This window comes from Apteryx mantelli, chromosome 1, assembly GCF_036417845.1.
Source record: "Apteryx mantelli isolate bAptMan1 chromosome 1, bAptMan1.hap1, whole genome shotgun sequence".
NCBI lineage: Eukaryota > Metazoa > Chordata > Aves > Apterygiformes > Apterygidae > Apteryx > Apteryx mantelli.
The window spans coordinates 21,494,807-21,521,763 of NC_089978.1; the positions used below are offsets into that span (position 1 = coordinate 21,494,807).

At 41.1% G+C, this 26,957-nt stretch overlaps 1 protein-coding gene across 1 annotated transcript in view; it reads right to left on the reverse strand.

Annotated features, from left to right (window-relative positions):
• XPO4 (exportin 4) overlaps positions 1-26,957 on the reverse strand; it is an 84,904-nt gene that overhangs the window by 43,349 nt on the left and 14,598 nt on the right. Inside the window, exons 2-4 of the mRNA XM_067289650.1 lie at positions 14,197-14,302; positions 9,595-9,736; positions 9,191-9,329 (exon numbers count right to left, since the gene is read on the reverse strand). Of these exons, the coding sequence (XP_067145751.1) occupies positions 9,191-9,329; positions 9,595-9,736; positions 14,197-14,302 (387 nt within the window). The remainder of the gene's footprint in view (positions 1-9,190; positions 9,330-9,594; positions 9,737-14,196; positions 14,303-26,957) is intronic.

Sequence of the window (26,957 nt, forward strand, 5' to 3'; positions counted from 1 at the left end):
TGAGTGGTGATCTGCCCCACTGCTTTCACCGCAAGCTATTTTGGGTGGCACTGACATCAGTGACCGTGCTGAGCGCAAAGGGAAAAGAAGTGGCACGGTACTGGAGAACTGCACACTTGCCTCCTTCCAGCAGGCGAGCTCCTGGAACCCACCGGAGCACCTTGCAGCCCTCATTTGTCTCCCTTCCCAAACTCTGCTCTCCCTCCTAATTCCCAGCACCCTGCCAGCTCCTTCACCACCAAATTTTGATTTGGGGAGTGCAAGTCCTGTCCCTTTGCCCAGCATCCCAACAGCTCGGGGCGCGCTACGGCCCCTCCGGCGCTCCTCTCAGCCACAGTGCAAGCATTGCTGGCCACATCGCACCTGCTCCTTTCACCAGTGAGGACCCTGGCACACCCATCTCCAACCACCAGAGCAGGAGAGGGCTACGGGTGGGATATGGGCCAGTAATTCCAAATCTGCTGCAAGAACAGGCAGAGAGGAGACTGTTATTGGAGAAGGCTGGTGTCGACCACCAGTAATTTCGTTTACTGACAGGAGCAGAGGAACAAATTGAGAGTTGTAACTGATCCTTATCTACTTGCAATTTCTCCAAGCGTTTGACACAAAGCTGCATACAAAACACTACTGCTTCTCAAAACTGCCATAAGACTACATGTAGTTACACAAATTGTAGTGCATAGAAGTAAGATTACCATCTTCATATGAATATTGAAAGACAAACTAACTAACATAAAATATATGTCTAGCCATCTATTAAACTCTTCTGAATATACAGTAGCGTATTTCAGAGCCTCTGGAAAAAAAGTTTACTTATTCTCTGTTAACAATTAAAAATTTCAAATATATTTTCTGAATTTACATGTATGTTTGGTATGAAGACACTTTTAAAGTATCTAAACACAAATGCAGGCTGAAGCATTATAAGATTTCAAAACTCTGAAAAGTAACGTAATTTAAGATAAACCAATTGTGCTTTGCGGAATAAAATTACTTCCTCTTGCCCATAATAAAATTGAATACACTTAACACATCTGAAGTTCTAGGTTTATTCAGGCTTTCTGCCATGCCACAAGAGATGAACAATCCAGTTTAAGAATACCATACAGTAATAAGTAGAAAATGCAAGTGATTCTGGGCATCGTATTAAAAGTCAAATCTGAATATCTATTGCCCAGTAATGCCACTAACTTCATACCAGTGAGACTACACCTCTGAACCGAGTTTGACTCATTCGCTAGCAATTTCACTAGTTCTGCCACAAGTACATACCCAAACAATAACCCCATCTAACAAAATAAAATACTTCTCTTGTTGGGAGCGGACTGCTTCTGAGAATAGCTTGGCACTCACCCCAGTTAGCTTTATTACCAGGAATAAACTTTATGAAAGATCGCTACACATAAAATAGACTCTCAGCTGCTCAAACAGAAGATCAATGAGACTTGTGATAAGAGATTAACTTGGCAATCAGACACCCAATAGTAGCATGGGTTTAGTGGTTTTCTTTTTAAATTACACTAATAAAACATGGACACTTCAGAAAGAACATACACTATTTTAATAGTAAACAATATTTGTACACAATTCATAAAACTCAAACGTACTAAGTAAAAACAACTTATTCCCTCAAATGGAATGTCCCTTATAACAAAAGCTAAAGCCGTACTATTTGAAGGGATTTCACACTTGTGCCTGCACTGCCCATGGAATAAGCGAACGGCTTCGTTTGAGGGTAGTTAGGTTACAAAGCATCTGAAAGGAAGAAGAGTTCAATACGGCTTAGGAAAAAATGGACATGTGGTACACCAGCTCCAAGGCAGAAAAGTCAACAGACAAAACAGAACGAACTACAACACTAAAACCGTTTCCTTGCTTCAGAAATTCAGAGTAGACATACAGCCAGGTTCTTAGAGGCTTGATACAAGCTTAATCATTCACTTCTCTACAAAAAAATAAACTATCATGTTAACTCTCCACATGCACATTCTGCAAGTATCATTTACACCCACAGAAAAATGAGCAAGTATATTTAAGAGAATAAAGGTCTCACCTTCACCAAGCAAATCATAAAGCCTGCCTTATTACATTAAATCACTTCCAGTTTGAATGCACATTTATAAGACTTTTTTTGTCCCAATTCTTATAATATAAATTCTGTTACTTCAAACAAAGGGAAACCATAAGAAGCATTTAATAACATCCCTAAAACAGCTCCTTTTCACTTGTGCAAAACCAGGATGCAGGTGCAACCAGAGGCATGTAAGAGTAGAATTTGCTGTGCTGTTCCTAGGTGATAAAATTCTGTAATGAGAATATGTCAAAAGCACTTTTACCAAATAAAGGCAGGGCTTCCTTTGTAAAGGAGATAATAAGATTTCTCCTTCCCTAACTTTCCTGAATAAGCGCAGCTAAATTTGTTAACATTTTCAGAGTATCTAAATCCCCAAAATGTGAGCTGCAGCTCCAAATGGAAAGGTGGCAGTTAACAGGGTGGTCACAGCACCCAAAGCAATGCACACTGAATACAGATGTACAGAGAGCAACTGAGGCGGCTCTGGCTTTTCAACTTCTGAGTGGGATTATAATGGAAAAAGCTCAGAATCTGAATTAGTAGATCCCAACCTGCCTGCTGGCAGCTGGGGCTGGCTGGGCAGGGCACCCTGTTCTCTCCCGCTCTTCCTCCACCACCATGCAACAGCAGATGAGCAGAGCGAGCTTACCACAGCGTGCCTATACCTACACCACGGGCAGAGCTGTGCTTGCCGTCCTTGGGGGAAACCAGACTTACCAAGCAAGGCAACCCCCAAGACTGAGCTGAGAAAGAGAAAAGCAATTCCTCAGAGAATCACTGGGGGCAACAGGAAGATGATCGTGTGGCATCTGAAGTATGTAGACTTTGGCCAGAGGGAGCAGAGAAGTAGCAGCCTTTACCAATAGCTGAAGAGGTCTAGGCTGAGTTTGCTGGAGCTTAGGGTGCAAAACACCGTTTTTTTTGTTTATCTGGGGACGGGCAAAGTTGTGAAGCTGAAATCAGGAGGGGGGAGGGAGGGAAGTAAACTCATCTAGAAAAGTGAGCATTTGAAAACTATTCATCTAGGAGGTAACATATCCTTCCTCAAGGCTCTTGTCTGAAAGTCACTAGTTGGATCTTCTGCTACTACAGCAGATAAACAAATCCAAGACCTTAAATTAAATTCAAAATAATAAATAGTAAGATCTTCAATTAAATTCAAAATAACAAATATTAAGCCCTAGCCATGCTGCTTGCCATCAACATCACCCAGCTTCAAATATACATCATGCACTACTTCTAGTTTTGGCAGGTCATACTCTTGGCAAGTGCTCTATGGTGGACAGGTGTCCTCTTTCCCCTCACTTTTTCCAAATACTCATTCCTGATCCTTTTTACTCCCCTGTGCTTGCCAAACTGTCAGATATGCCAAATGAGCTGTGTTACATGGCAGTGGTCCAGAGCAGATCTGTTTAAAAACAAACAGACAGGGGGTTAGGAGGGAGAAGGCTGCTTGTTTTTAAGCAGGCTACTGCACAGATCCAGCTTATTACTGAACTTGCACAATTAAATGGGCAGTACCACTGAGGGGAAGAAAGAACAAACAGCCAGGATCAATACACTTCTTAAAGAGGCTCTGCCCCTGAAGCCTGCTTATTTGTATGTGAGCACAGAAATAAAAGAGATTCAGACGTAACACGTGCAAAGGCATCATCTCTTCCTTTCCAGTGAGCCTGAGGTCTACATGCGAGGACCTTCACTTCTGCATATCTCATGAGACAGCAGAAGTGAGGAAGCTAAGAGGCTTCAACGCAATATACAGAATAGCAGCACGCACCTTTTCTCTGGATCATGTCACTTCACTTCCCAACCCTGTCTTTGAAACTTTGGCTTCACTGTAAATGATACTACTGGGAGCCATTAATTTCTAATCTTAACGTTATTAAGCAACTAAGCTGGTACCGTGCTCTATTACATCCCTGTTACATGAATTTGGTAAAGAGGCTCTCTCTCAAAAGAGAAATTGGAAATCATTAAAAAAATCCTGGTTAATACAAGTATTGAAAAGATACTTATGTTTTAAAGTTCTTTTAAATTTCTATTACCAAGTTTTAGCCTCATATTTGGAACAGTTTTTGGATCCCTACAATTCCCAAAACATTTTTGTTTAAACAGGTTAGCACAGATCTTTATAGACCTCTTGTCAGCATGAAGAAAACAGAGCTTAAACATCCTGGTTTACCATCTGGCTTTTATACTCAATATGCGTCAAAGTTCATACAGAAAGGTAATAATTTTATTAGACCAGAAGATACAGCTGAAGATGGAGTGGGGAGAATAATGTTTTTGCCAAATTTGTCAAAATTACAAGTCAGGAGAGACTCTCCAACTTCCACCCTGCCGCATGAGATGGAAACAGCTAGACAGATATCCAGGAGTAAAATTCCTCTTAAAGAATAGAAATAAGGACTGTAAACACTATTTAACTAGTTATCTATTCAGCCATTATTAATGACAGGTTAATTTCAGTGAAGAGGAATGCCCAGTTTTGGGGGTTGGACTGGATGCTCTCCAGAGGTCCCTTCCACCTTCAACTATTCCATGATTCTGTGAGTTCTGCTTACTAATATTTCCCACTGTTCACATGGGACCCACATCACATTCCCAAGCAGTTTTAGGTAACCTGAAGCATCTGAATCTCCTCTCCAGCCTAGCTAAGAGCAAAGGAAAACAAACTAAAGATCTGCAGACTTTAAGGCAGAAAGAACTGTTAGGATCCCAGCGTTCTTCCAGGTCTTGACATCTTTTTGCATGTACAGAATAAGTTAGGCATCAGATACGGAGCTTTATGCTACAACACATTCTACGATATGCATACTAGTTCTTAAAAACACAGCTCCCATTGCGTCACCATCTTGTGTCAGGTCCACAACAGTTGGACCCTTTTTGCCTCTGGCCATCCCCATTCTGGAAGAAATGCAGACATAATCCATATCCTAGAGCAGGTTTAAATAACCGTTCCACCTGATCCTGTTCACATGCAGACAAGTTCCTCCTCCTGGGAACTGGTTACTTCAACTGCCAGGATTCCTGTCCTTCTGGCAGGAATGAAGAAATACAGAAATCCTTCAGTTATACAAAAGCAGAGTATTCTAACACAAAAAGGAAAAGGCCAAGAAATTGTAGGTATTTATAGTTGAGAAGAACTTGGCCCACTCAATTCTCCAAAATCTTGAAATTAGTAGTGGAAAACATACTTAGCGTTCTACAATTGGCCCATGTTACTGTGTCTATTGCCAGAAGCTCTGTCCCCCAGAGACACAGACTTTGAAAAAAAATGCTGAAATTGCTATCAGGAAGCTTACAGCCTCTGCTTCATGAGCAGAAGGATGGCTTGCATGGGTGTTACAAGAGCCAGGAAAAACAAAAACAGGAACTCCAAAGCTAATCCATGGCCTCCCAGAGGATTGCTACCTAAACTTGTTTATAAATTAACAAGTATCCATACCCAATATACTCGGTGTACCCTTTTCAGACAGTGGTCTCCTCCATGAGGTGCATAAAGGTCAGCACCTCAGAGGAACAAGAGCAGGAGCCAGCATTCCAGGTTCAAAGCCTGGCTCTGACCATGCATCTTTCCCATCCCCTTTCCATGCTGAATAGCGTTACTTCTCTTCAGTGCCCTGTTATTTCCTGAATGTGTACTCTGTTTTCCACTATTAAGAGATTACTCAATGCTAAAGCCAAATTTTTCATCTCCTGCCCCACTTTCTTCCTTTCATCTATATCCCTCTCCTTCTCTTCTATCCAGCCTCTATCCCCTTAGGTATTTTTCATTCTCAACAGTTCTCATCAGTCTTGCCCCCATGTCAAGTTTGTCACATTATTCAACATACCTTCAAGTTCCACCCTCAAACCCATTTCTAAAGAAATTTTTAACTTACATGCCAGAAATTAAGATATTAAGCATATGAAACTATACAGAAGGACACAGATCCAAAACACATAGTACCATCTACATTTGCTGTTCTCCTGATTACATTTAACTTCAGGACTTGGCCCTGACAGCATGTTATCCAAGTTCCATAGATTTTATGGAGCACAAATACCTAGCAAACAAAAAGCTAGTCTGACAGATATCTGACAGGAATTAGGATGACGATTGCAGGGCATAGAAAAGATTAACTACTTATTTCATTATTGTAAGATAAAGAATGGCCAGGTCGCTTCAGAGCCAGCACAGATGAGAAAACAAGCAAGAAGTAGGCAAGAGACTAGCTTACTTTTTTAAAAGGACAATCTTGATTACAAACTGTTATGTAAATTAAATTATTAAGCTTTCAGCTTAAGCTAGCTCTTTTCTTCACAAAGAATTCCCCGTTTGTATATTCTCTTTCTGAACAGACCAAAAAGTGTTGTCTTTTCTCTGCTGTGGGGGCAAAACACATATCTTTTTCAATGTTTCCCCCACACACACTTTGTCACCCCATAAGCCCGACTCAACCTAACACTTGTACAAAGCCATTATCAATGGCTAAAAGTCATGTTTGAAAACTTTAAACATTTTTAAACATAAAGTGACCTGCTGCTGACTCCATGTGGTACTTCCAAAGCTGCTGGACTGAACCACAGGCAAGAGGACACAGATGGGTGGGCAGCAGACCAGGGGGAAACATTATGGAGCAGCAGTCTGGGCAGGACACAGAGAGGGACCAGGAGACTAAAGAGAGACTTGGGAGTCAAAAAGGTGCGACAGAATCCTGAAACTGCAGGATATAATGCTGGAGGCAAGCGTGCATGGTGCATCATGGAAAAGATGTGCTAAAGAAAGTGAAAAAGAGGCAGGGAGGCACATACAGAGTGCTGGGAAACATCTGCTGATCTCTCCCAACGCCCATATCCTATCCTCCTCCTGACTTGGGTGGAAGCCTGTTTTTGTAAACGACTAAAATAAATACGTTTCCAGTGAAGTGCAGAAATGCCTGTGATGGTACATCCCCACGACACTGCACGGCACTGTCCCCTCAGATCATCTTGGTCTGGAAAGCAGTACGATTTCATTAGCCTCGTACCATGCCCCACAGAACTCCCAGCACAGACTCCACACTCCATCGGCTCAGCTGTGACAGCTACTGTACTAACACACACACACACGCATGCACACACAGAGGAAAAAACAAAACACCCTCAGAATTTTGGTGCTGCTTATTATTCTGTATTAAAGATGCCAAGTCTTGGGTCCCATGAAGCAGTGCCAGTACTAGAATTTCTCTCACAAGAAAGTCTCAGAAGATTACAAAAACATTTTTATGAACAAGAACTATCTTACAACATAAAGCCTCACAGGTGCATGGGAGCATGTGTTTATTCCAGCCTGTTTAAGACTTACAAACATACACTGCACCATATAGGAAAGATGTTCAAACAGCATCACAGGTCTTTTTATGACAGCAAGTAGTATTAGCATACTGAAATAGAAAATATCACTATGTGCTCAAGACCGGTTTAATACCCTTCCTAAAACCTGAGTACAATTACTTTGGCAAAACTACGGAGCAACAGTAATGTTTGTGGAGAGAAGTGGATAAACAAAGAGAAGAAGCTGAGCTGAAATTCGTCTCTGTACAGTGGCAGTGAGCGGAGCTTAGGGAAGGGGAGACTGGAAGATTGCCACTTCCCCTAGGCGCAGCCAGCCCCTGATGCAGCCCGCTCTGTGGCGACTCTGGCGTGATATGTACAGCTGGCAGTTTTAACTGGTTATATGCTGTGTTCAGTGTAGCATGTTTGTACCTTAATGCATGCACAGAATATAACTGTGGATAAACTGTGGATAAAGCATAAGTTTTACAGAAGGAGGACTGTGCAAGAGTTAATTTAGTGATGACTTCTCTGTCAACAGCGTATTTTTTACTCACTTTTGTATCTGTACAGAAAGGTCATATAAACTACATAAGCACACACACAGGTACACATAAAACTTGAAAACCTTAGTCATAGTTCCATTTTAAAAACACAAGGCTATGTTCCCTGGGAAGAAAAAAAATCCCCAAAACAATGAGCTAAGCACTGTTCTTTTAAACAAATACCTATTTCTATCCAAATTATGCACAACCACAGACTGAAATTTTTTCATTAAGCTCAATAACAGTGAATTTAAGATTTATAAACATAACTGAAACTTCCATTCCCCGGAGAGATATCATTTGTACTCAGAGGTGACATACTATTTTTAGGACCATGACATGAGCTGCAATACTTCTAGTGCACTTCTTTGATTGAATTTTCAGAGTTAAACATTTGCAGCTTGCATCTAGTATAAATGTTGTTCTAAATGTTCAGCAATGTCAGTTCCCTCAAAGGTTGTTTTGTCTGAATAAAGCTTCAGTTAAAAATTTCAGTATGGAATCTACATAATCTTAGATTTGCATTTGGTAGGAGAAAAATCACCTCTCTTTAATCTCTAGTTACATGCCTCTATTATGACCTGTTCTAAACTTATCTCCTGGCATAGCAAATGGAATTCCACTAAACGCAGAGATAGATATTGGACACCTTGTTTCCACTTTGAGCTCAATAAGGAAGGTAACAGTTACCCCCAGTATGACATTAAATCTAGAGTAAGTTTTGTATTTCCATTCCACTTTTTACTTCCTTGCATCCCTTCCTCTCCTCCCACCTGCCTCGCGGGGAACGGCCGAGGTCTACGCCTCTCGTTCCGCAGCCGATTCCGACAGCTGAGCCACAGGAGGGTGCAGCGCCGGACAGATGGGAGGGGAACAGGGAGTGCAGGGAACCACTGCCAGCCAAGGGAAAATCCATTTTAGATCACACTGGTTTGTTAAAGAAACCCAGAGAAACAAAACGCCCACCACATCAGTGGCAGTTAAAGCAGAACCGAAGGTTACTCTGCGCTAGTTGAGAGATGATTCAGACAAACCTATTATCTAAGAAATTTAGTATAGCCACATACTAAAGGACTATACACACTATTGCTAGTCTCAAGACATTCTCATTCAAAAATCTAAACAGTCTTTGCAGATGATTGTTTGAACAGCTATCAACTTGATTACTAATTTTAATTTTTGGATTAGAAAAGTATACAAGATCTTATGGTTACTAAGCACAAAATTTATGTAACTGATATAGACTGCTTAAATTTTGAAAAAAGCTACTTACCACAGTGGGGTTACCGCTGCTGATCAACTGGCTGACTTCATGAAAAATGCTTTTGCAGTCGATTGATTTGTCTAATGATCCTCGTTTCACTATTACTGCTACTGCTAATAGAATCTGCTCCCGAACATACTTTTGAAGGCTGTAAACAACATTGCAAAAATATGTTTGCAAGTAATTTTGAACATCAATAGCCACTACAATTTAAAATGCAAATTTTTTTTCAAACATTCTGTGTGAACGCTTAAGGGAAAGCTGACAACATGACAGAAGTCAACTAAGCCTTAAAAAACTGGAAGACACATTAGTGTTGAAATAGTCTTCCACCACAACTTTTGGAAACAAAAGGAAAAACAAGATCCTATGCAGAATCTTATGTGTCTAAGAGTCATTTTTTCTATACTTACTTAGGCCTTTGTAAGACATAGGTTAGAAGGAATGTTCGCAGTGACTCGATGCTAGTTTTTTCCAACAGAATCCATTCTCGTACAACTGCTTCCATTATCGCTGTAGCAGCTTGAAAAAGGACATAGTCCACTTTACTAGTTTCTGTTGGGAAAAACAAAGGCAATTTGAGCATCAGAAGACACGCATATATTTAACTTGTATGTATTTCTATGAAAAAAATTAATGGAATTTTAAGATTATTTTGTTACTATGAAAACAGACAGAGTTTACATTTCATGGGGGAGGAGGGAAATCAGTAACTCAGTTATCAAATTGTCCAATATTATTTCAGTTGGGTCAGAGATTCAGGGGAATAAAAATTGGCTGCACATGGAGACTGAGCCAAAGATCAAGAGTAAGAATGGTAAGAAACATGGCTGTGGAACAAAGTAGCTATCACAAAGATTTTAATCGCAATACATTAAGATATCATCAAATTGCAGGGTACAGCAGAAGTGAGGGCTCCTCTACCATTTGAGTGCTTGCCTTTGCAACCAACAATGCATAAAATTACATGCATTTTACGGAGAGCAATGAAAAGCAAGCTTTTCATTGCTAAAGATGACTTTCTTCTAAATTATCAAAGCATAAGTTTTACAGACCAGTGTATTTAAGGTTTTCTATATTAAGCTCAAGCTTCCATGTTTTTTATTGAGCTAATCAAAATATAACTTCTTAAAGAGTAGAAACTATTAGCCCTCATTATCCAAATATCTGACTGCTTTATATACAGATGGGCTAAGGAAGCATGTTATGGTAAAAGGCGGTGGTTTGGGTGACTACAAAGTATAATTTAAAGAAAAACTCCAAAAGTTGAACTTAATTTGTATTACAACAAGAGGCTACAGAGAAATATTTCTGGATCTATTGCTTTTAAAATTTTAACTTAGAAATAGCAGGTAGTATCTCAGTAGCCAGTTTCAAAACATTTTGTCCTCTGCAGAAAACCCAGAAGGAGCAATTAGAAGAGGTGTAGCCACAGAGTGGCAAAAGCATAAAATATGAAAAAGGAAAAACAATATTCCAGAACAAGAAGTGGAGTCTGAGCTACGGTGAATGATCTGTCAGGACTAGAAAAACTGGATTTGTGCAAGGAAGCCTCAACCATGGGATGATGCACTTCAAGTGACTACAAAACAGACCTTCTTCCCCTGATTTCATACACACAAGTTTATAGCACTCATTCCCTTTATATACAAGTTCTATATTCAAGATAGAAGCCCATTTGCTAAAATGTTTTAAAATAATTTTATTAACAAGGCTCCAAACTCTAAACACTACACAGGTAAACATGCTTAAATCAAAATAAACTACCTTTAAATACAATTTGAAAAAAGTAACCACTAAATTAAAGACTAATGCGCATGTCTAACGTACATAAAAATGAGCCAATTTATTCCTCCATGGGAATTTTACTTTTGGCATTTTCCAACTTTTGGGTCTCTGGCTTTGCAAATTGTACAAAGCTCACACAAACAGAGAATACTATTAAAAAAAGGGGGATGGAATTTCTTCTTCGCACCAAGTACCACAGATCCAGAACTGCAATCATTACCAGCACAGACGTCCGGCACTTAGTGCAAGTTTATAACTAGTACGAGCACTATTATCCTCTATAGGAAGTCACTAAAGGAAGACAAGAAGAGTTTTGCCACTACATTCAACAGCTATAAGCTTACAGCAGAAGAATGTAGAGCCTCATGCTTTGTGGGTTTAATTCCAGGTTTCTAAAGAGTTTCTTTAGAATTATACTGGCTGCTCCTCTTTTCCTTTTACTCATCATATGTTTTTCTCCCTGTGTGGCTCATACACTCTTCTTCCCATGAACGCCACCTATAGCCTTGTTATCTCTCTCTCCCTTCATTCCAGTTCCTATCTTGGACACATTTTCAGTTTTTCTCTTTTAAGCCAATCCCATCTACTCTAAGCCTCTGGTTCTTATACCTCCTTACCTGTGCATATCCCTTCAGTACACTTCATTTCTTCTTCAGCATGAACAGCTTGCTTCCCTCCTCTAGTTCCTTGATTTCATAATCACTGCCTCTCCCTCCTCACCCCCCAGGTATAAATCAGCTGTTCTTCCCCTCCTGACCCTATGAACACCAACTCAATAAACACAAAACTTTGGAAAAAGGCTCTTTGTTCCCAGTCTCAGCATTTCAACCACTTAACGGAGAAGCCGCTGCAAGGAAAATCCTGCCCCATGTCAAAGCATGCTTGCTTCTCAATGGTGATAGCACATGAGCAGTTTAAAGATGCAATATTTCCAGACACTCGAAAGGTGTTAAAAATAGGATTATATTCTTCCCAACCAGCAGTATTTCAGAAGAAAAAAAGATGTCTGCAGTGATAGTTCCATCATTAATGCCAAACTGTATTCACTTCTTCGAGAACAAGATGCAATGATGTATCCCTTAGTGCAAGTAATACTGCTGGGTATTTATTTAATAAATTTCCATTATTTACTTCTGAGTTGTGACAAATATACCACTTCAGAGAAATGGAACTATTGTACAAACAAAATTACTTAAATGTATTATTTTGCCTATTCACAGTTCTGTAAGAAGCAATGTGAAAACAAAAAGCACCAGTTTTTATGACCTCTAAAACAAAAAAGGTGGTTATAGCCTTCAGGATAGAAAGAAGAACTAATGTAATATACTAAAAGAAGAAGAAACTCATTTGTAGAGGAAATTTTGGTGGGGGAGGAGGGGGTATGAAAGAAGTTAACCACACCCTGCTATATATATATATTACAGTATAATCTAACACCACAATATTGAGGCCGGCAATATTAACATAACAATAAATAATATCCACAAATTGTACTTCTCTGATCCAGTAAATTTTGAAATAACTGTTAAAGAAATAGAGCAATAATCATATTTTAAACATTATACTAACATTTCTCTTTTCATTCTGGCAAACTCTTTCATATGTAAATTGCTTTTCAGTTTTTTGGGGGTGGTGTTCTTTTCCCTAAATTTCAAAGTTTTCCTCACCAGATTTCTGAGTCAGCTTTTCTCCAAGAGCTCCCTTTCGCAGGGCAGACAATAATCTTACATGCTTAGTGCAGCTGGGATTTTCAGATTATTCATCTGCCAAACTCTGGCAAGTCTCTATAGGGCCTGCAAAAACTGAGGTTTTTTTTTTAAGCCTTGTAGCATGACCAAATTTGAAGTGTTTCCACAGAGATCACCTGAGAAATTTCTGATTAAAGGGTGACACCTACCTACCTCTTTCCTTTCACTGCAGCTATAGTCCCACAAAACTTGGAGTCAATACTCTATTGCTTCTACCAAGCAGGCAGAAACGTTTCTAACTTCATTCTTTGAAGCAGTTGGGACCCTAACTGAAGCTTAGTGAGACATTCAGGCCGAAATAGACTCTCCCCATGGAGAAGTTCAGCGTCAGTGCAAAAGTCTGGCAAAGGCATACAAAATTGTGCTGTCAGCTGATTTCATGGGAAGCATCCAGCTATCAAGCTACCGGCAGTGCTGCAGCTCCACTGATGAGACAGCACTGCCATAAGCACGTAACAGGGGAAAGTCGAACCTGTTAGATCAGCGCAGGGATTTGGCCGCACGAACAAGCTGCACCTTACAAACTTCAAAGGTGCCAGAAACAAAACCAAAGGGCAGCAATAGCCCTCACCCTCCGCTGTCGCACACCTCTGCTAAAGCAGCCCAGCAGCCCTGCCAACACTGAAGCTGCCGTTTCACCTAGACTCTAAGCAAGCGCTAGTGCCAAAGGGAGCAGCCTTGTCCCCTCCCAGCTGCCAGCTGCTCCCTGCTCCCCTGCGCCGTGCTCCCACCCTCCCACGTTCAGGTACAAACGTCTGCAAAGCGAATCTGACACCGTTCTCTGATCTCGTTACACCTAGCCCCTTGACTTACCACAACACTATTGAGTTTATTGTGTGGCCACCCAAGAGCCAATGTATGAACAGGACTAAGGAGGGGATGTGGACAGTGGGACTGCCTCTTCCAACAGAAGTGCCATTGAAAGCTATTGCACAAATACAACCTTAAAATGCATTTATTTAAGGTATTGTTTCAACACACAAACATTTACTAATACAAAATCTGAATTTTGTTTACATTTTTAAAACATTTCAGTTTGCTTGTAAATTCACGTTCAGTTGTTAAAAACAACAGACATTTCAACTATCTTTTAATTAAGACAGTTATCCAAGCCTAAAAAAAAAAATTTGTTTTCAAGTTTTCCAGTTTTGAAGACCCGATGGAACAAAGCCCTAAGCAGCCTGGTCTGAATTCAGTGTGGACCATGCTTTGAGCAGAAGGCAGACTAGAGACTAACTGAGACTCCTTCCAAATTCAGTTATTCTATGACTTATAGCCAAATTGAATAACTAACAGGGTCAAAAATATCATACTGAAACACACGCATAAAACATGAAATACGGAAAAAACAAAAATCACAAACAAAAACCACCTCTCATCGAAATCAAGACTAACGTTCATATCACAACCGCAGAAGAACAGCACTGTCTTAGTTATAAAACAGGTACATGTTTAACACCTTCATTTATTGAAACTTACCCAAAATGTGTTTGCAAACAGCAAATGGCGATTTTGATTTTCTAAATGATAAGAATATGTGCTCAGCGTGTTGCCGTTGCTCATTATTGACCATGGAAGGTGGTGCCTGAGAGAAAAGAGCCAAAATAAAGTTATTTAAATACTAAAAATCAGTTAAAGTACATCCCAACTGCAAATATCTCTGAGCAGTGTCATGAACTTATAAATATCTGCCTTGTTAAATACCAAAAACAAGTATCTCATGCTAAAACTGCCTGTTACTTCTCAGTCACAGCGTCGGCTTACATACCATTGCGTATTTACACTGCGTGCACCTGAACGTGAATATTCAGACATCAGGCAGACAGTGAATTAATTATTAATTATTGCATTCCTAATGACACTTCTGGAGAAAGATTAAAAATGAGAACTCAGTTCAGCCCGATCCTTTTTCTATACCAAACAAAAATATCACTGCACACCTCTAGATATTACTAACCCTGCTCACAGGCACAGAAATATAGCACTAATTTTTTCCTTACTTCTCTACATTTGTTTGAAAAGTTATTTGTATGATAAACCCAAGGGGTTAAAAACAAATCACAAAGCTGCATACGTTTAGAAATAAAGCACCGGCAGTAACATACTACCCTCTAGTGTTTAATATTGAAGGGAAACTCCTACAGAGTGAGTGGAAGCTCAGCTTTGCCATTAGTATTTCCCAATTTCTGCTGTTCAGGATTTAGCTGAGCAAGTGCATAGCACAAAATACTCCTGGAGGGAATCAGCGTGACAAGGCAGTGCAAACTGAACTGATATGGCTTACGGAAAGGAGTGCACGAGGGTAGAAGGATTAAGGCCATGTTAACAGTGAGATGGTTTGCATAGAAACTATAAAGCCAGTTCTAGGTTATACCGTACGTTATTAAACTGAAGCTTAACTTGTTAACTGCAAATCTGAGCCCTATCTATCCTTGCAATCTGAGGAGAATATACAGTCCATGCATCTTTTGTTTTGTATCTGCTGCTTTTGGAATAAAGGTGTCAAGACCTTAGCATACAGAGCAAGGTTTTTAACTTGAGAAATATTTTCCAGCAAATAAAATACGTACATTAAATCTGATTTAATTCTTTCATCCTTGACAAAACACAGAATACAAAAGATTCTAATAAGAGCTAACAATAACACAATTAAAACTGGTGCTCCTCAATCATTTCCTCAATAATGTGATTAAATGAAGCAAAGAAAAGCAGATTGCTATCATTTGATCAAGTGGGTCCTAATAAACAGCTTCCTCACATAGCAAATTGCTGACTCTTATAGCTTTCCCAGAGCAGATATAATGAACACCTGGGAGGGGGGCACAAAAGAAAGAAGAAATGGAGGAAGGAGGCCACAAGAAAGCCCCTACTCCTCTGGATGCTGGATAAACACTCTGTCCCTTCACAATCCTTTTTCCCTTGGGCTGGGCTCTGCTGTAGGCAGCTGGGGGGCAGGACCTCCCCGGACACTGACTTTTAATGCATGCAGAATAGCCCAACCCGACCAGCTCCGAGACCGAGTTTAGTCCATCTCCAACTCAAACCTTTGAAATCCAGAAAACCCAAGCTTTTATTAAGTTTTCAAGCAAATTTAAACTTGTAAAAAAGAAGCCTCATAGAAGAAGGGTACAGGCATAGTAATTCTATGGTCTGCAGCTAGCCGTGATGAGGAACTGTTCCCAGCAACCCACGGCTTTTGTGGTTTGAATTACAGCACCTACCTGCCCGGACTCCAACTACAGTCACTGCAACAAATGCAGCTGCGCTGAGTTCCAGAAGAATATTTAGAGCAGGGTATCAAAAGTGCACATGAACCTTGGAAGACACCCTCTGCCCAATTTTAGGGACCAATGACACGGCTAGAGCTTGACATGCATTTATTTAATTTCTTTTTATTAATTTTTGCATCTATTGCAAAAAGCAAACCAAAACAAAAAAAGCAGTCGCTGCTTGTTCCCATTGCAACCACACAGAGAACCAGATCTGGGAACCGATCACTGAAAGACATCCTACCAAAGGCATGTTATTTTGCATTTGGATCAATCCCCCGGCCTGCTTCACCGTAAGACAGCAACGGAGCTTGTGATGGCACAGTACAGGACATAATGCTGATACCACGGGCTGCTTTTTTCAGCATCAGTTACAATTTAAAGTACATTTGATCTATGGCCTCTTGTTGCTGCATGATATCACAGAAATACTCTGAAGCCTCATGGACTACACAACTTCGGTCAAGGAAGTTTAGTGCGAGTTAAGAATGAAGCGTTTGAGATAAGTGATTTGCTTTAAAAACTCACTGCCACCAAAAGAAGAGGCCCCACTCCCTTTCCCCCTCTCACCTGCACGGTCTTGTCACCTCCTCGCACTATCCCTCGCACCCACCAGCCCACCAAAAAAAAGGGGGAGAGGGAGTGAACAATCTTCTGTCGCTTTAATAAGCATCAAGAAGCCAGACAAGTGCCAGACGCAGCGCAAGGAGGGAGAAGAAAAGGAGACGAGTGACATCGCCCCTTCAGCAATACCAAACTCACAGATATATTCAGCAATCTTGCAACACCTCATGAAATACAGCAATGTTAGAAGGAATCCTTAGGGTATAAGTGACAAAGAATAACCTTTTGCAAGGCTGGAGTCACTTATATTTATATTCTTAGAGCAAGAATAGCAAATCAGGGGCTATCCAATCTTGGCCCGATTTTGTGTTAACACAGCGCGCTTGACTTTGCCATACAGAGCTCACACCTATTTTCAGTGCCCTGGAACACGTGCAAGGGCAGAATGCTTTCAGAGACATCAGCAGCAAACTAGGGCACCACTGAACAAATGGCAGAATTAAAGTCGTTTGATGGAAGTTATCACCTCATGCTTACAATAACTAGAAAAGAGAGCTCTAACTTTATTATTTCAACTCTTACTTTCTACTTTTCTGAAGTCTGATTATAGAAGACCTTTGGCACCCTGGAAAGGCATAAGGCACATCATATCCCTGTATTAATTTTAAAAATCACAATAATTACATGTTATCAACTTACTTAGACTCTCAAAGCCATCCTGAATGGACAACTGCTACTGATAAGCTTTAGATCGTACTGTACAACCACCAGAGGGAGCTTAAAGTTCACAGTCTACTGCCTTCACAGTATTCAAAAATTAGTTATCAGTACACTAAAAGTATTTTAAAATCCAGTTACTTTAAGGCTTTAAAGGAAAAATTGGCGTATACAAGTTCTGTGCACAAATGCTGCATTACAAGAAGGCAGGATCCGGCGAGCAGGACGGCGCTGGAAGCGGCCCCACAGCACCTGCGCAGGCAACAGGGTTTGCAACGTGCCCCGAGTTGTGCTCTGAAAGAGTTTCCCCAAAATCCCTGCAAATACGTTCACTGTTTTCTTTCTAATTGCCTCCTTCAAACTCTTCTTTCCCACTGACCTGAAGAGGAATTTTCAGAAGCCTGGTAAGGATCAGGCTTTTGGTGTGTTGAAGCTACTGCCAACTGCACTCCTTTACTTTGTTTTGCCTGATGTTACTGTTAACACCCATCCACTATCTCTTGTCTCTTACAGGTAGCTATAAGAAGTTCTCCAGGACAAAGATAAGCTTTTTGTTTTTAGCATAGCAAGATATTAGCCCATAAAAATAGAGCTCCTAGCTCAGATAGTATTATAAATAAAATTATTTCCCTTCCACTGTGCACATCATTTGGCTACAGAAACAGAACATCAACAGCAGCATCTGTTGATTGAGTCCAATGGGACTATTCACTTGAATAAAGATTATTCACAGAAGGGAAAAAGTCTGAAAATACAAGACTAGAAGCACTCTGGCGGACTAGTACAAATAGTTTCAGGAACAGTAAACTTATCTGTAAGCCTGGGCAACTAATAAGAAAGCACTGCAATCCTCACCTTTCATGTCAACCAGTTTACAAAAAGAAAAAAAACCCACATTTAATTTGTCATTACTTATCATATCCTGCTATCACTTGCTATCACTACACTGAACAAAGACATCAGAAAACCAAGGCGAAGTATTTGATGACAAAATTGCGGCAAAGCCGAGAAGTATACATTAGAAGATTTAAATCCTGTGCAGGTTTACAGAAATCCCCTATTTTCCCAAGGCTTTTGTTAAGATCCTTGCCTGCATTTCTGCCGCTCAAGGAAGAAGGAAGGGAAACGTGGTCTTTTCTTCCCTTCTCTCCCTCTTATTTCTACAGATCACAAATAATTGTGATGATTCTCCACAAGCTGTCTACAGTAAAAGCCACAAGGAAAAGCAATGCTTTTGAAAAGAGTAGAAACATTAAACTTGTGTGGAAAACAGAGTCTGTAAAGTCAAAAATAGAAAACTCCCATAATACCTTACAGTCAAAAATGAGGACTGGGAAAAAAAAATGGAGAGAAAAACCTGGACATCTGAGGTTATCCGGATTACAGTAAACACCAGATTGAATCCTCAGCAGTCAGCATCTTCCTAACATTATTTTGGAATACAGACTGATCCAGTTGGAAGGAATGTGTCGGCATAGACCAGCCAATCAAACAGAAAAGCAGTTCGCACCATAGGTAGAAACATGTTTTCTGGTGTAGTGTAAGTATGCTTCAGCTTTCTTTACAAAAGCTGACTAGATAGGGAATGACTACAGAGCCTTCTGTACGTAAAGACCAATTCCTCTGCTGAGGACACGTCCCTCAGTCCCCACTGCAAACACTGGCAAGCCTTTCAGGAGCTGGGCAGTGGTCTTCAGTGGTAGTGCAGAAAAAGGGAGAGAGATCAGGCCCTTAGAAAATAAATGTTTGACTCTCAATAGTTTCCTTTCACAGATTTGCATGTCATCCTACATTTAACCCTTAGCTTTTTTTTTTTTTTTAAAGCATAAAAACCAATAGACTGAGCCCACTTTCAGGCGACACTCTATCACAGATTACAGTGGTGCTACAGTAATGAGACAGAACTACTCTGGAAGGCCAGGACCTGCCAGCGTAAAAGCAATCCCCAGTTAGGATTTGCCTTCCTTGAGTTCCAGAATTTTAACTAGCGTCTTAGTCAAAATGCTGTGCAGTGTTAGATCAGATACTTTACAAAAACCTTGATGTAACTGCTGTGCAATTGCCTTTTCCTTCAGCTGTGAAACCTGATAACAATGAAATTGGATTCAGCTTTCCATCCAAAAGCAAGAGATCTCAGGGAGCATTAGTTCAGCAAGCCCCCTTTCAAACCCCCTTTCCTCCCTTTCTTACCAGTACAAGGAGAACATTATGAGAAACCGTATCACAGACAAAGCTTCAGCACCTCTCTGCTTAGCATCAAAATGATGACTGCCCCAAGAGCAAACTGCAGGATGGACAAACAGCCCTGTCAGCCCCGTAGCAGCATCAGCCGAGCAACACACAACGACGAGGAAAATCCACAGTCCTGCTATTACCAAATTAGTATCGCAACCAGCATCGCGAACAACGTTGGGGCGCTCAGCAGCTCCTGCAGTAACCACCACGGGGAACAACGGGGCTCCCGGCAAGCTTCCCTGAACCACCTGCCTGGCACCCCCTGCGTGTCCCTCCAGGTCCAGCTGGAGCAACAGCCCACAGAGCACACCTTCACCCTGCCACCAAAGAGGTATCTATCGCGCCTTTTGCTGTCAGTCTTCATCTGGCTACTGCCCCAAGAGGAAATCTCCTCCTGTAACTTAAAAGGATGAACATGGAGTGAAGACCATTGCTAGAGTCACTCTGAAAAGATGTGAACTCCTACCACGGATCAGGCTCCCAACTGTCCTGCTCAGCTGGGGTCCCCGTTCTCAGACTGAACCACAGTAAATGCACTGGAGTATGATGCTGATAAAAAATCTACAATAGTTGCTATGTAGCCATAAAGAAATTTTCATAAGCTCTGGTTTATACTCTGAACATAATGGTTTATTTTTCTTATAAATATTTATCCAGACTTGCAAACTTAAGCGGGTATTTTCATTGTTTGTAATAACTGTCTGCTTCCAGCAATCTTAGTATAACTCATCCACTGATCTGAAGAATACAGGAGTCATGAATTCAACAAATTAACAATATTGAACCACTCCAGAGGCCACTGGGTCCTCAAAAACTGTCAGAGCACCGGAAGGTTTTTGATTAGTTTTTCCATTTGTATTGCCTGCACCCTTCCTTTTGTACTGTGAGACGGTAGACGGAAGAGCACCTGATACAGTATCACAGAATCGCTGAGGTTGGAAGGGACCTCTGGAGATCATCTAGTCCAACCCCCCTGCTCAAGCAGGGTCACCTACAGCATGTCGCACAGGATCACGTCCAGGCATGTTTTGAATATCTCCAGAGAAGAAGACTCCACAACCTCTCTGGGCAACCTGTTCCAGTGCTCTGTCACCTTCACAGTGAAGAAGTTTTTCCTCATGTTCAGATGGAATTGTCTGTGTCTCAGTTTGTGCCCATTGCCTCGCGTCCTGTTGCTGGGCACCACTGAAAAGAGTCTGGTCCCATCCTCTTGACACCCTACCTTCAGATATTTGTATACATTGATAAGATCCCCCTTCAGTCTTCTCTTCTCCAGGCTGAACAGGCCCAGCTCTCTCAGCCTTTCCTCATAAGAGAGATGCTCCAGTCCCCTAATCATCTTTGTAGCCTTCCACCAGACTCTCTGCAGTAGTGCCATGTCTCTCCTGTACTGGGGAGCCCAGCACTGGACACAGTACTCCAGATGTGGCCTCACCAGGGCTGAGTAGAGGGGGAGGATCACCTCCCTCGACCTGCTGGCAACACTCTTCCTGATGCACCCCAGGATACCATTGGCCTTCTTGGCCACAAGGGCACATTGCTGCCTCATGCTTAACTTGGTGTCCACCAGCACTCCCAGGTCCTTCTCCGCAGAGCTGCTTTCCAGCAGGTCAGCCCCCAGCCTGTACTGGTGCATGGGGTTATTCCTCCCTAGGTGCAGGACCCTGCACTTCCCTTTGTTGAACTTCATGAGGTTCCTCTCCACCCAGCTCTCCAGCCTGTCCAGGTCTCTCTGAATGGCAGCACAGCCCTCTTGTGTATCAGCCACTCCTCCCAGTTTGGTATCATCGGCAAACTTGCTGAGGGTGCACTCTGCCCCTTCATGCAAGTCATCGATGAAGAAGCTGAACAAGACTGGACCCAGGACTGACCCCTGGGGGACACCGCTAGCTACAGGCCTCCAACTGGACTCTGCGCCGCTGATCACAACTCTCTGAGCTCTGCCATTCAGCCAGGTCTTAATCCACCTCACTGTCCACTCATCTAGCCCACACTTCCTGAGCTTGTCTACGAGGATGTTATGGGAGACAGTGTTGAAAGCCTTGCTGAAGTCTAGGTAGACAACATCCACTGCTCTCCCCTCATCTGCCCAGCCAGTCATTCCATCAGAGAAGGCTATCAGATTGGTTAGGCATGATTTCCCCTTGGTGAAGCCATGCTGACTACTCCTGATCACCTTCTTGTCCTCCACATGCTTGGAGATGGCTTCCAGGATGAGCTGCTCCATCACCTTTCCAGGGATGCAGGTGAGGCTGACTGGCCTGTAGTTCCCTGGGTCCTCCTTCTTGCCCTTTTTGAAGACTGGGGTGACACTGGCTTTCTTCCAGTCTTCAGGCACCTCTCCTGTTCTCCATGACCTTTCCAAGATGATGGAGAGTGGCTTAGCAATAACATCCGTCAGCTCACTCAGCACTCGTGGGTGCATCCCATCAGGGCCCATGGATTTGTGGGTGTCAAGTTTGCTTAAATGATCTCTAACCCGATCCTCCTTGACCAAGGGAAAGTCTTCCTTTCTCCAGACTTTCTCTCTTGCCTCCAGGGTCTGGGGTTCCTGAGGGCTGGCCTGAGCAGTAAAGACTGAAGCAAAGAAGGCATTCAGTAACTCTGCCTTCTCTGTATCCTTTGTCACCAGGGCACCCACCCCATTCAGCAAAGGGCCTATATAATCCATTACTTTGCATATTGCCACTTTTCCCTGTCTAAAATAATCCCAGTCTTTGTTTCTTTCTTATATAACATAGATTTCCCATTTCTAACTTCAGTATTTTTTTCTGCTCTTCTTTTGATGGTGTACTGTTAATTTAAATGATGCCATACTATTCACTGATGCCATGAGAAAAGGCAGCAAAACTGCAAATGAGTAGAAAGGTTATAAATCTGGCATGAGTTACCTAGACAGAAACTGATTAATACACACACAAAAAAAAAATCACAAATAATTTAAAATATTAATCCACAGTGGCACTCAAAATGGGAAAGAAATAGATATGAGAAAAGGTTAGATCAACTGGCATTTGGAAAATAACAACTAGGAAACAGCTGGTGAAGGTACAAGTGGAAAAAATAAGATGTTGAGGGGGGTTGTTTTGTTTTAGATAGAAGGAGTGGTTAGCTGGGGATAGAGGGTCTGAAGTTACACATACACATACAGAATCACATGCCTAGGACAAACATTTCCCACCTTTTAAAAATATAAAAAGTGTTGTCATGAAGGAAAATGCCAAGCAATGGAGGTAATGAAGACACGAGAAAGAAAGCAGAAAGAGAGAAGAAAGGTTATAAATATCAGATGCACTCTTTGTCAGAGTAAAGTTGAAGTCACCATGCATTTGTCATTAACACGGTCAAGAAGTAACACTGCATCCACATGTAAAGTTGTGTCTGCTTTTTCATCCCCTTCCACCTACTTTAGAAAACATTGTTTGGAGAAAAAAAAAAGAAGAAAAAAAGAAAAAAGATATCAAATCCGTTTTTACCCCCCATGTGATCCTATTTAGGCAGGCAGCTTCATGTTAGACACATATAATCAAGAAGGTGATATTTTATGTTAGAAGTGATAACATTATTAAGTTTCTTTATGATTTTAGCTGTCAGAGAGTATCACTTACCAGTCACTTGTGAACAGTGACATTATCTAAAATTAACAACTTCTAACACTCAAGTGACAGTGTTATTATTAAAATCATTAACCGAATAGGTTTTTATTTAAGTATATTTTAGTTAACCTGTTTGCACTGTTATCTCAGAACTGCGTTATATTTTTGCTAAAATTAAAAAAAAAAATCCATTCATGATAAAAGTAATTAAGAATGAGATAAACAGCATTCATTCCTTTCAAAGTTTACCCTATTGGAGACATAAATTCTGCTTTTTCACCCATTTCTGCTAGGGCACAACAGCGCAGAACACGGCTGAATCCAGCGTCTTCCGGCAGCTCCGCAGCGGGAACTCTGCAGGCTGGCCGGTCCCAAGGAAGCGGCAGGCGCTCCTCCAGGCTGCACGGCGGCTCAGGAGAGCACAGAATGAGCCGCCCGAGGGCTTCAAACTGGCACCCACAGCGTTCCCACCTACGAGAAATGTTTCTTGCAAACAGCACAGCCTAAACACTACTAGTATTATGGAAAGGCAAATATGCCTACTAAGAAGATTTTCTTGGATTAAAAAAAAAAAGAAAAAAGGCCTGATCAAATTGCTTGTACCTGCTACTATTAAAGCCAAGAAGAAATTGTCTTGCCAAAAGCAATGTTTATGTCTGCAAGTAAAGTGCATTACAAACTTGACAAGAGTAGAAATAAAAATCAGATTTCTACAGAAAGTGCAACTTCGTAAAACCCTCCACATTGAGCCTCCCCAAACACGTAGGGTAATCTTGCCTTTCTTGCAGTAAAGAGGTCTAATGTAACTGTTCCCAAACCGTGGTCTAGGGGCCATTACTGGCTTACAAAAAAACAATTAAACGTGTTAGCTGTGTTTTAAAATGGTGTCTAGACTTTTTGCTACAGAAAGAGCCTGGAAGTCTATAAGAGACCAGAAGAAGAAACTGAATCTGCATCAATATACAAGGACAAGCAAGAGCCACCACAGACAGCAATGTCACCACTGGGCCCAGACCTTGCTGACAGCCACCATCAGGCAAGATATGCTTAGAGAAACAGGGAAAAAGGCAGCCCATATGGATAGACAACATGTCCCAGCAGGCAAGCAAGCCAAGTGACAGTGAGACATATGCAAAGGAAGAAGATCAAAAGTGAACTTGAGAAGTATGTGCAGGGGAACACCATGTGATAGTGATAATGTAGTTGAGGAGTATGGGCAAAAATAGAAGGAGAAAGGAAAAAAAAATAAAATCAAACACAAGAGCAGGCAATGCAGTATTTTTAACTAGAGCATGTACTACATTAAGGACAACTAAACAGATCACTTCATTCATGTAATCACTTGTTATAGCTTCAGCATAACTAAATTATCATAAATCAAAGAGTTTTAACAGACTGTGCACATTTCTGTTAAGATGCTCAAGTCCCCCTAAAGAAAGAATCTGTATCTTTAAAAACCCTTAAGAAAATCACTCCCCTATATAGTTCTGCTCTATCGGGGAGTTAGTTATACAAGAGAATCAGAGTCTCAGAGTGAGGAGACTCCAAGTTTAGCTCTAGCACAGTCAGGGCAAGCCCACCTGGCTCAGCACCGTGCCCCAAGGTTGCATGATCCTGACCTCTGTGGGGCCTATCCATAAGATGCAGTTTCCATCCCAGTTTTACTTGCAACACCTTAAGTGTTTATCACCTTTTTCTTACAGCATAACATATTAGATAACTGTCATTTACCTTATCAAAATAACTAATCAGGGAGATCAAATACAAGGGTCAGACACAGATAGCTGGACAGTTAGCAGTACTTCTGTTCTCAGCTATTCACCCTGCTCTTCTGGCAAGTGTCGATACTCACACGGCAGAAATGTCTGATCCACTCATGAAGCGAATTCTGAACCACCAGCCAGCAGTTCAGGTTACATAAATATGCCAGCTAAGCCCTGCAGCATTTGGGAGCTGCTTCACGAGTGGATCAGATGTTCTTGCCTCGGGCATCAGCCCAGAAGGCAGTTTGGACAGCTGGTACTGACAGCAGCTTCTGCTGTCCAGGTCCAATCCATCCTACATGACTGTCAGCGCCTTGAGGAATAGCTGAGGTACAACACCTAGCTAGCATAATACACAACTTACTACGCCCCAATTAAGTTTTTGCACTTGTGTTTTGGAGTAGTCATTTAAATCACAGCAATAACTCATTTTTCAAATTAAAAAGACACCTAAAGCTGTTTCTGAAGGTTTGTAAGAAAGAGGCAATAGATGGCTTCCGATCAGACCTGTAATAGAGACAACATTATGGGGATATAAGACTAAATACAAAAACTTTGATTAAAAAAAAAAACTCTTCTCCAAAAGTAACTTATGATTTGAATTATTTAAACCCCAGAGTGCCCAGTATTTTTCAGTTTATATTTGGAAGAAATGCGTGACTGCTGGAGGAATTACCTCCTACACATCTACTCACTCATATCTTGCCTTCATGGAGAGGCTTAAAAACAGAAGAAAAGAGAGACTTTTCTTCACATCAGATCTTGTTTTGTACTTTAATCAAGTACTTCAGTTCCAAAATAAGTCTTTTGCAAGTAAAGTAGAAGATAAATCTTATCACAAACAATAATTTCTTCTCAGTTTTGAAGAGGCCTTACATAACCATGCTCTCTCTCTCATATATATTTATATATATATATATATACACACACACACACACATCAATTGAATAGAGCGCCACGATAAATCACCACCAATAATCCACCAGTCAATAACCAGAATGTCTTCCAAGATACAACTTTCTCTCCAAGGTAAGCAATAATGACTACTGAGATTTTATTTCTCTACTATCAACAACTTGATCCTCAAAGATATCCTATTTCAGGCTGGCCAGTGATATTAGCATACTGTACCTGCGCAACACTTCACACATACGTAGTTTGTGGTAACCAGTCTGCAGAGCAAATTGCCCTCACTGCACAGGATTTACTGTTCATCCCAGCTTTTCAGCATTAAAACAGGTAGCCAAGACCTGCTGCTTGGAGAAGGGCATGTAGAAGAGGGGCAGAACAGAGGAAAGCATAGCCCTCAACTAGCTGTGGCAGGACACTGATGGCGTTAGTTGGCCCACAGACCTAGGCGAGCTGTTCATCCACTGCCACCTCTGACCCTCGTCAGTCTCCTCAGTGCTCACTTGTGATTTTCTCTTTCTGTCCACATCACTCAACAAGAGAATCCACAAATTCAACTGAACTGACGGTACGCTAACACCTGCCAACCTACTAGTGAGTATTAGGTGAATAGCATCAGTCCAGATTCCACACACCCCGTGGAAGATTGCTCCAACAGAATCAGGAAAAATGATTTAATTCTGCATGGGAAGTTCTGTCAATCCCAACAGTCATAATTTTAAACTTGCCAATGCTGGACCAAACTCTCAGCACCCCATATAAAGTATCACAATGGTAGCACTCAATTATCACAGGCCTTACATACCCTTTGATCACAATCTATTTTCTTTTTTTTTTTAATCCTAATGCTTTCTTTATAATCTCTGGATCAAAAAATGTTTCAAATTGGTTCAAAAAAAAACCTATGTAAATTTTCATAGTCTTTCATTTCTCTAAATTTAAGCAATGAAAAACATATATATACATATATATATATACACATATACACACACAGCATGACCCAGTGGTGAAGAAAAAAAGTTTTAAAATATATAAAGTGCTTTACACCTGTTTGTTACTTTTTCCTCCATAACTGCAGTTACAATGTGGGTATAAGTACACTGATAATAGATTAATCTGGAAAGCATCCTATATTATACATACAGTTTCTGATAATCTGGCTATGGACAGCCAGAGGGTGAATGATT